General features: G+C 57.5%; 1 protein-coding gene across 2 annotated transcripts in view; it reads right to left on the bottom strand.

Annotated features, from left to right (window-relative positions):
• Positions 1–3496: 3496 nt before the first annotated feature.
• SCAMP4 (secretory carrier membrane protein 4) overlaps positions 3497–10565 on the bottom strand; it is a 34106-nt gene continuing 27037 nt past the window's right edge. For both annotated transcript variants that reach the window (XM_037823964.1, XM_037823965.1), the window contains 2 exons: positions 7706–7823; positions 3497–5138 (listed from right to left, as the gene is read on the bottom strand). In XM_037823964.1, the coding sequence (XP_037679892.1) occupies positions 4959–5138; positions 7706–7823 (298 nt within the window). In that variant the 3' untranslated portion in view covers positions 3497–4958. The remainder of the gene's footprint in view (positions 5139–7705; positions 7824–10565) is intronic.

Raw genomic sequence — 10565 nt, 5'->3', positions numbered from 1 at the left:
CGTCTCCAGTGGCTGCAGGGCAGCAGCCCCTTTTGTCCCCCAAGTTACATCCCCCCAGGACCCGAAAACAGGACATTTGGCAGAAGGGTCTGTGTCGACATCACGAAGCACCTTGAGAGGAAGTCATCAGGGATGACAAATGTCCCCACGACAGACAGAAGCTGGAGAGGAGCCGGGGGCCACCAGAGGCTGGAGCCGGCCGGGAAGGAGGGGCGCCGACACCCTCATTTGGGACCCCTGGCCCCACAGCTCCCGTGGTTTTGAGCCCCCCAGCGTGCACGCATCTGTTTCAGCAGCCGCTGGAAGCAACACAGCGGCACCCTCCTTCAGGGGTCCGTGCAGACTGTTTAGAGGAGAAAGGACAGAAAATCCTGGATTTCCAACATCCACGGGGAGGCGGGCAGTACAGGGCGGCTGAGGCTGGGGATGGGTGAGCAGGGTCACTCTACTTCCCTCTGTACTTTTGTCTCTTACAGAAATAACCATTAGGGGACTGGTGGTTTGATGGGTTGAGCCCTCTACCACAGGTTTTACCCTTGGGAAGACGGTTGCTGCAAAGGAGAGGCTCGGCCTCCCTATGGTTGTGCCTAAGAGCCTCCTCCCGAGTGCCTCTTTGTTGCTCAGATGTGGCCCTCTCTCTCTGGCTAAGCCAACTTGAAAGGTGAAATCACTGCCCTCCCCACTACGTGGGATCAGACACCCAGGGGAGTGAATCTCCCTGGCAACGTGGAATATGACTCCCGGGGAGGAATGTAGACCCGGCATCGTGGGACGGAGAACATCTTCTTGACCAAAACGGGGATGTGAAAGGAAATGAAATAAGCTTCAGTGGCAGAGAGAATCCAAAAGGGGCCGAGAGGTCGCTCTGGTGGGCACTCTTATGCACACTTTAGACAACCCTTTTTAGGCTCTAAAGAATTGGGGTAGCTGGTGGTGGATACCTGAAACTATCAAACTACAACCCAGAACCCATGAATCTCGAAGACAGTTGTATAAAAATGTAGCTTATGAGGGGTGACAATGGGATTGGGAAAGCCATAAGGACCACACTCCACTTTGTCTAGTTTATGGATAGATGAGTAGAAAAATAGGGGAAGGAAACAAACAAACAAACAGACAAAGGTACCCAGTGTTCTTTTTTACTTCAATTGCTCTTTTTCACTTTAATTATTATTCTTGTTACTTTTGTGTGTGTGCTAATGAAGGTGTCAGGGGTTGATTTAGGTGATAAATGTACCACTATGTAATGGTACTGTGAACAATCGAATGTACGATTTGTTTTGTATGACTGTGTGGTACGTGAATATATCTCAATAAAATGAAGATTAAAAAAAAACAAACAACAAACAACAAACAAACAAACAAACAAAAACCCAAAAGCTGCCCCCGGAAAGCAGATGACTTGGGGGGGGACGTCGGAGGGCCCGGGGCACTGGCCCCCACAGAGCAGGTGGGGAAGGGGGTGCTTTGGAGGCGAGCTCCCCGGCCTCGGAGGGGCACCCAGGGCCCGCTCATCGAATTTAATCTTCATCACGAATTCATGTCCCCGGCTGTAGGTTCAGCTGCTTCCTGGCACCTTCCGTTCCCCCTTTCGTCCCCTGGGAAATTTTTCCGTCAGGATCAGTGTTTTCCACGCGGCCACTGCTTGATCCTTTGGCAGGTTTTGTTTTTTTTTTAACTATACGTATCAGTTTTTCTAACACCACTCGATGCTCTTGATTTCTACCAAGGAATATTTTCCCAGGTGAAATTTCAGGGCGATTTGCCCTGGCCACCCCCACTCCTGCCCCCAGGGGACACTGGGTGATGTCCAGGGACATTTTGGTTGTCACACCTAGAGGGGAAGCTGCTGGCATTGAGTGGGGGGAGCCTAGGGGGCCGCTCAGCACCCCGCAGATTCCAGGATGCCCCACATCAGCTGTGCTGGGGAGAGACCCAGGGGCTAAGCAGGCCTGCGCGATGCCAGCCACTCGCCCAGCAGCTGGAGGCCCTCACCCTCCACCCTCCACCCGGACATCGAAGTGGCCTCTCGCGGCCCCCTGGCTGAGGCAGCACCTCCTGTGGTGCCCGGGGCCCCCCGAGGCCCTCACAGATCCCCTCTTCTGGCTCATTCCCCTGGGACTAGCCAGCTCCCACCACATTCCCCCAATGTTGTTCCCCGACCCCCACACCAGTGACAGCCCGCACCTCTGTTCTCTGGAGAAGCCCCCAGGGTCGCCTAGGCCCGCAGTCACCAGCCCATCCCCCCCTGAAGCCCCCTCAGGCCCCAAGCCCCAGACCCCATGGTCCAGCCTCCTGCACCTCGAGCCTCGGCAGGGCCCCCCAAAGGCCAGGCCACGTCCTGCCAGCGTGGGCTAGTTGGAAAGGGGTGACTGTGGAGAGAACTCATTCAGATGAGCTCCTACTGGGACAGGGTGGGTCCTGACCCAACAGGCCCAATGGCCCACCAGGGCTGAGACAGACAGACAGACAGACACACAGAGGGGAATCAGCCTGGTGATGACAGGGGCCGGCACTGGAGGGCAAGAGCCGAGGGCGGCCGTGGCTTCCTGGGGCCTCCCTGCCCGAGGCTCTGAGTCCCGCGTGGGGTCTCTGGCTCAGTGGCCATGGGACACCGAGGTCCTCCCGGCTCTGCCACCTGCCCCAGGCCTGGTCCCTCTGGGAAGATTTGTATCCGGGCCCTGCACCCCAGCCTTCACCCAGCACCGGGAGCCACGTCTGGCCCCTCCGCTTTCCGTGCACTTCCGAGCATGTGCAAATGCCGCAGAACTGTATACGCGCCAGGGGCTAAAGCGGGAGCCGTTAAGGCACACGTGTGTCACCATAGTCAAAACTAACAGCAGAGAGGCAGAGAGCAGCAGTTGGGAAGCCCCCCGGCCCGGGGCCCAGGGCCACAGCTCCACCGTCCCCCCCGGCACCACAGCAGCTGGACTCGCCACAGGGACAAATCCCGTCGTCACTTCTCCAGGGTGTCAAGGCAGCACCGGGGGGGGGGGGGCATACGTGTGCACACTTCCACTCCTGCAGACACATGCACAGGTAGGCACACGTACCTGCACACACTCGTGTAGACACACACAAACATGCACATCCACAGAGGCTCACGTATGCACCACCTCCACACGCACACCTGCACGTGCACACAGGCTCACACACGTGTAGACATGCACAAACATGCACATCCACACATGCTCACGTGTGCACCGACACCTCCACACGCACGCCTGCACGTGTATGCACAGGCTCACACTTGTGTAGGCACACGTACCTGCACACTCACTCATGTAGACATGCACAAACATGCACATCCACACACACACACGTGTGCACAGACAGCTCCACACACACGCCTGCACTGCATGCACAGGCTCACACACGCCTGCACTCAGCAGACACGCATGCACACACGCACCTGCATACATAGCTGCACACACACCTGCACACACACAATGAAGACACACACTCTCACACATGCCACAAGCTCAGCCCACCGTGCTTGGTCTGAGGCAGAAACAGGGTTTATTTCCAGGGTGTTTCCAGGTAACGAAAGCTGGCTGTGTGACGGGGGGAAGGGGCCGATGCTGATGTCACTGGCCCTCCAGAGGGCAGAACCGGGCTACCTGGCACAGGCCCGTGGGCCTCGTCTGGCTGGAAGTGGCCTTGGGGGTGTCACGGGGGACCCCAGTGGGTGTCTTGGCCTTGCGGCCTCTGCTCAGCAGGACACAGGCCTGAGGCGCCTTCTCTGGGGACTGTGGTCCCCTCTGGGCACAGAGCCTGACTCTGCAGGTGCCAGCAGCCCCTCGGCAGGAGTGTGCAGGGAAGGGGCCTGTCCCACCAGGAGGGACGGGAGGAGTGGAGCCCAGGAAGCGGGGCCAGCGAGTGCTACGAAAAGGTTAGTCCTGAAAAAAAGGCTGCTTTTTGGCCCATGTCACTAACAGAGGTGGCAGGGATCCCTACGTGTGCTTTGGACCCTCACGACACGCCGACACGACTTGGAGGGAGTTAGGGCATCGAGAGGAGCGAGGAAAGGCGTGTCCATTACCCGAGACCTGGCGGTGGCTTCATCCTCGATAAGGCACAGAGATTTGCTGTATCTCATCCCCTTTCAGGAGGCTGTCCCCGGCAGGGCTCCTGGGAAACCCGCAGTTGCCCGGCTTCCCGCAGCCGTGGGAGGGGTTATTGGAATTAGGATGCTGAAGAGGGGCCCAGGCGCAGCCCCACAGCCCAGCACCCCGCCCCTGGCCCGGGCAGCCCGCGAGCACAGCGGCTCCTCCGGGGGTCACTGCTGCATCTCGTCGCCCTCGTTGACACCAGAGAGGGGCCTCCGTCCCTTCCTGCCCGAGCCACTGTCCTCTCCCACCTCAGGACGGGAAGGAAATTGCCCCACGTTCCTGCAACGGGGAGGGAAGGGCCCTCGCCCCAGCCAAACTCTGGCCATCAAGCTCCAAAATCCGTTCCCTGCGGGGGCAGAGGGCGCATCGTAAGACGAGAGGCCAGGCCTGGGCCGGGCAAACGGGGGCTTGGGAGGGCGCCAACCTGGGGGGCTGGGCCGGAAACTGGGGTCCTCTGTGCCCGCGGGGAACAGGGAACCACGTCTGCTTGGAGCAGGCAGGGCGGGCGCATGGCTGGGTCGGGGCCAGGACAGGACCGGCTCTGGAAGGAGGGGAAGGGCCGGCTGCTGCCCCTCCCCACGGAGGTCCTGCTGTCAGACCCCACGGACCCCACGGGAGGCAGGCGAGGGGCCCTTCTGTCCGGGAAGCAAAGGCTGGAGGGTTTCTAGGCAGTGCTTGAAAGCGGGAGGAAAGCAGCACGGGGTCCTGCCAACCCCTGCGGCCACCGGGCCCGAGGGACGTCCTCCCGTGGCCACCGAGCCCTCCTGCCATCCCAGCTGGAGAGAGCGCGGAGCCGCCACTCGGGGGCCTGTGGACACGCTCACGGCCTCCCCGGACCAGGGGCCCCTAAGGCCACTGCCCACCGCCGGCCGGGTAGCTGGGCACGGTGGGGTACTCGGGCAGGCTGTTCCCTGAGAAGTTGTTGTACTGGGCCTCTCGCGTCGGCGGGTCCCGCCACGTGCCAGTGCTCCACTCCGTCTGCGCCTTCTGGAAGCTTCCGCCATTCCCCCGGTAGATCCTGTGCACCTGCAGAGGGAGAGTGGGGGGCAGAGGGGAGAAGCCCGTGGGTGTGCGAGAGGGCGGCTGGCTCTTTTCCTTAAGGGAAGCCTCGCTTTTCTTAAACTACTGATGAAGGCGATAAATAGTCATCATGGAAACTTTAGAGAACACCGGCAAGCCCAGGCTGGGAACCCAGGAGTGCCTGTCCTGAGTGTGTGTTTACCACATCTGGGTGCCCACGCACTCGACTGTAATTTTTTTGTTCGTACACGGGATGGCCGGGGGTGGGGGCAGCAGGATGATATGGAAGCTACTTTCTGTGCAACTTTCCTTTAACCCTAAAAGCCTCTACAAATAAAGCCGATCATCCCACCCACAGAATGGGGGACTGCCGTGTGTGTCCCCCTTCTCCAGCCCTCAGGGACACGTCCCTGCTTATCTCTTCAGCAGGCAGAGCACGCCTCTGGGAACCCTGGGCCACCTCATTTCTAGGAACTGAGACAAATTCAAGGGACCAAAAGATGGTATTTTGTTTAAACCTAATGTTCTAGGTTACTGGTGGGGCTTAGCATTCGTTACTTTGCCCTGGAACGTGTCTTTCTTCTGTATAACTGTCTATTTATTTATTTCTCCACCTTTCCTTGGGTGGCAGGTGGTGGGAGGGTCTCTATCTTTTGTTTTGGGATAATTCACTCTTTTTTGAGGCTTTTTATCCTTCCTTTCGTGCCTTATAGTGCTTTCAGTCTGTCCTCGCGTTCCCAGACGGCTGCTGGCTGCTGCCCGTTAAGTTCCTGACGTGTCGTCCAGCTCCCGGAGGCTGTTCTGGAAGCGGCGAAGGGTTTCCATGGTTCCTCTCAACGTCTCCTCAGGGACCGTTAAATCATCCATGCACCTGGGCAGACTTGGGCATCCGGTGCGAGACGGGGGGCAGGCATCAGCACAGCTTCATCCTCCCAGACAGCCAAGTGGGTTTATTAAAAGATGTCAGCTGGGAGATGGGCGCATTTTGAAAATTAGGATCACGTGACAAGGTGGCTGGAAGGGACCCAAAACACAGTGTGTCTGTATTGCTGGCGGCCGTGTACCCCTTCCTCGAGGAGGACCCAGGTCTGTACAGCAGGGCAGAGGCCCAAGGGAGCCCCCAGAGCCTGCCCCAGGCCCCTAAAGCCAAGAGGTCCGGCACACTGGCCTCAAAGGGAGGCAAACAAGGCCAGGGCCTTCTCCAGTCCTCGTCTGGGGAATGTGAAAACGCGTAGACTTTCCCATCCTCAGCCTACATGGCTACAGTCAAACGCCCTGAAAATCTGCCGGAGCCTGTCCTGCCCATGGGGCATCCCCGCAAAGCTCCCGCGGTGCGTCAGCGGGCAGAGCAAGAGACAGCCATTTCCGCGAGGATGCAGGACCGCAGCCCCAGAGCCGGCAGCTCACGCGCCTCATCATCACCTGCTGGGTTTGCCGTGGTCCCCGGATAACCCAACGACGCAGAGAGCATCTGTGACCAGCCGGGAAAGTTCCAGATGCAGTCGATCCTCGTTATTCATGGGTTCCGTGTTTGCCAATCTGTCTACTCACTAAAACTCATCACCCCAAGATTAACACTCACTGTCCGTGGCGGCTGTTCACAGAGGGCAGGAAATCTGAGGTGCCGAGGCACACGTTCCCAGCTGCCTTCTGGCTTTAGCTCCTAGACGTCCACAAGGGTCCTTGTTGCAGGGTGTGGGGTGCAGGTTTCTTGCATTTTTGTACTTCTTGTGTGTGACGAGCTGTTTAAAATGACCCCAGGCAGGCTGCTGAGGGGCCATCCAGTGATCCTAAGCCCCAGACGCCTGTGACGGGCCTCAGAGTGAAGGTCCCGGTGTCTGACAAGCTTCACTAAGGCGGGGGTTTCAGTGCCGTGCCAATCAATTGACAATGTGTACCAAATAAGTGTCTTTAAACAGACCACGTCAAACGAGGTCATTGTGTATTAACCGGTTGATGAGAACGTGAGGAGAGGCTGGTGGGAACCTAGCCCTGTATTTCCCCCCAGGGCAGCGGGGCAGCCTTCGCCACCTCGGTGTCTGTGGAGACTCGTGCAGTCACCGCAAAAACCAGGAATCGACTAATGGGAGCAGCACTGCCCACAGAGCTTTCCACGATGACGGAAATATCCCTCAACTCCGCTGCCCAACGGAAACCTCCAGTCACTAAGGCCTGGAAATGAGGCTACTGCAGAGGAGGGAGTGAATTCTTAACTTAAATGTCAACATGAACAGTGGCTGGCGGCGGCTGCCCCGGGCAGCAGGGACGAAGCCTTGCACACGTCCGGTGTCCTAGGGGCTGCGCACTCAGGGCCTCCCACATTTTGCCATCTCCCCACGCATGTCCCGCTGGGTGGCCACGTGGGGTCTCTGGCTCCACCCAGCACGTGTGGGCGAGACCATTGGAGTGCGCTTCCTCACCAACAGAAACCGCCTCCCTCCACTTCCACAAGGCTCAGGTTCTCGCCCCGGGGCTGGGGGAGTTGGGGAAGGTTGGGGAGAGGACCCCCGCCCGAGTGGCTCCTGGGGGTAGACAACAAAAGTGACCTGGACCTCAGGAGCCCGAGGACTTACCTTCATGATCACGATGGCCATCATGGCGGCTGACATGGAGAACATGATGGCCGGGAGAAGCATGACCACGGCGGCCCCGACACTGGTCTGGAAGAATCCGATCGCCGCCAGCCAGCCACTGCGAGAGGCCAGGGAGAGCAGGGGTGTCAGTGCACACACCAAAGGCCTGGCGTCCTTCATACGTAAAGAGCACCAAAAAGTCAACAAGAAAGCAATACACAGCTAGCAGAGAAACAGGCAATGTATTCAGGATCACCAAATGGAGTAAATTTGGCAAATGGACTAAATTGATTCTCAAACCCACCAATGAAGACACGCAAATTAGAGCAAGATATCGTTTTTCTACTTTCACGTCAGCAACCTTCAGGTGGGTGAGGGGACAGGAAACGAGAACTACACTGTTCGTGGGAGCATACACTCATTTTGGAGGGTGATGGGGCATTCGTTATCTATTAAAAAATCAATTTTGTGCTCATATCTTTTAGCCCAATAATTCTGAGAGTCTGTTCTATGACAATTGTTGATAATGAAAAATTTAAAATAAGCTACACATCCATTGGGAACAACATAAATATAAATTATGCTGCAGCCACTAAAGAGAATAAGATGGGGAAAAAGAAAGGAAAGTTGCACATGAGCCGGTATAGCAAGACGCTATAAAACCTGTTACATCACTAGCCCAGGTAAACAGAAGCTCCACCGTGGTATCCAGGCATGCCTGCGGGAAGGTGACGCAGGAAATGCACCGTGTTCCAGGCTGCCAGAGCTGCCGTGATGCCAAATACCAGAAAAGGACTGGCTTTTGTAAAGGCGATTTATTAGGTTACAAATTTACAGTTCTAAGGCCATAAAAGTGTCCAAACTAAGGCATCCACCAGAGGATACCTTCACTGAAGGAAGGCCGATGGTGTCCGGAACACCCCTGTCAGCTGGGAAGGCACGTGGCCGGTGTCTGCTGGTCCCTTGCTCCCGGGTTGTGTTTCAAAATGGCTTTCTCCAAAATGTCTCTGGGCTTCTGTCTGTCTTAACTTCTCTCAGCTCTCTGCTTGCTTCTCCTGGGGCGTTTCTCTCTGAGTGTCTGGGGGTCCTCTCTTAGCTTCTCCGGGGCAAACTCTGGGCTTCGTCTCTCAGCTTAGCATCTCCAAACGTCTGTCTGGATCTCTGAGCGTCTCCAAGCATCCAGGTCTGTGTCGGCTCTCAGCTTCTCCCAAGGACAAACTCTGGATTATAAATCTCAGCTTCTCTGAGTTCTTTCTCTCCATGAGCTCTCTTAAATGACTCCAGTAAACTAATCAAGACCCACCCTGAATGGGTGGGGTCACATCTTCATGGAAATAGTTTAATCAAAAGGTCTCACCCACAGTTGGGTGGGTCACATCTCCATGAAACAGTCAAAAGGCCCCACAAGATTGGGTTAAAAGATCATGGCTTTTTGGGGTCCATAGCAGCTTCAAACTGGCACAGTTATTTTAAATTTTTTTTCTAATCAAGTAATAAAACTACACGGTATCTATAACAAATGTACCACAGTTTTAATAACGGGGTATCGGGGAATGCTGTATTTTCTACACGATTGTTCTGTAAACCTACAACTTCTCTAATTAAAATTTTTTTTTAAGAAAAACAAAAACAACACGGTATAAAATTCAGGAAACTTGAAGGACGACACCACAAGGATTCTCTCAGCCAACTGAGCCCCCGGCCTGCGGGCAGCCAGCTGTCACGCGTCCTTCCGGAGGGTTTATCCAGCATGTGCGAGGGTGTGGAGCTTTCCTTCCTCGTGAGCCTGGCTTCTCAGAGTGAGCTAGGGCGTGTTCTCTCTGCCTCTACGTCCGGGGAGGTTACAGGGGCTCGGCCTCTTCCCTCCTTCACGCGTTTGCTGAGACCCACGGGGAAGCCGCGTGGGCTCTGGCTGCGGGAGGCTGTTCCTGCTGACTCGGATCACGGGTACCGGCCTCCGGGGGGCTCCGACCTCGTGTGGGGTTTGGGAGCTGGGGGCTTCTCGGGCCTGACTGGTCCATTTCATCCAGGTCATCGAGTCTGTGGGCACCGGAGACATCATCACGCTCCTCCAGGGAAGCGGCTGTGACGGCGCCTCGCTCGTCTGACACGAGTAACTCGTGTCCCCTCCGCTCCCGGTTAGCCGGGCGCAGATGAGCGTGTGAACGACGCCCACGTACACGCCTGCCCTCGCCACCTCCCCCGGCGAGTGGGCGCCTTCCACACACGCTGCCCACCCTCGGCCCGGCTCAGGGGTCCCACGCGGGGCCTCCCGCGCACGCTGCGTCCACGGCCGTCCCTGTCCATCTGTCTTCCCGTCCTCTTCTTCTTTTTTCCAAAGAAGAGTTTGACTCGGAATCATTTTAGATTTACAGAAAGCGTCGGTTCCCTCCGCTCTGGCGCTCTGTGGCCGCACAGCTGACAGCGGCTGCAGGAGCCGCCTCCTGCCCCCACTCCACGCACAGCCCCCGAGGGACCGTCACCGGGCTGTTTCCAGCCTTGAACGTGCCTCAGGCCGCAGGTGGGAAGCCGAAGTGCGGGGTCAGAGGTCGGGGGCTGTCACGCTGCCCCTCACACCAGCACCGAGGGCAGCTCTGCCTCCCCGTCCCCGGGGATCGCTCTCTGCGCCCCCAAAGTGCGGGATCCTCACGGCCAACGGGTGAGGACAGAACCCCACTGTCAGCTCCGTTCACCTTTCTCTCAGGATGCGGGAGGCCGAGCGACCCTCCTTCCGGGCCCGGCCCTTGGGGTCCCCGTCTGCGACTGCCAGTCCACGCCTCTGCGCCTGCGGTTCTCTGGGGGTGCCCGTGAGGCCGGCGCACTGGACTTCTCCCGCCACGACTTCCGGGAACCCGGCCGA

Source organism: Choloepus didactylus (assembly GCF_015220235.1).
Source record: "Choloepus didactylus isolate mChoDid1 chromosome 25 unlocalized genomic scaffold, mChoDid1.pri SUPER_25_unloc1, whole genome shotgun sequence".
In the NCBI taxonomy this organism is placed as follows: Eukaryota; Metazoa; Chordata; class Mammalia; order Pilosa; family Megalonychidae; genus Choloepus; species Choloepus didactylus.
The sequence above is the reverse complement of the archived record's forward strand: the minus strand, read 5'-3'. Positions and strand labels throughout refer to the sequence as shown.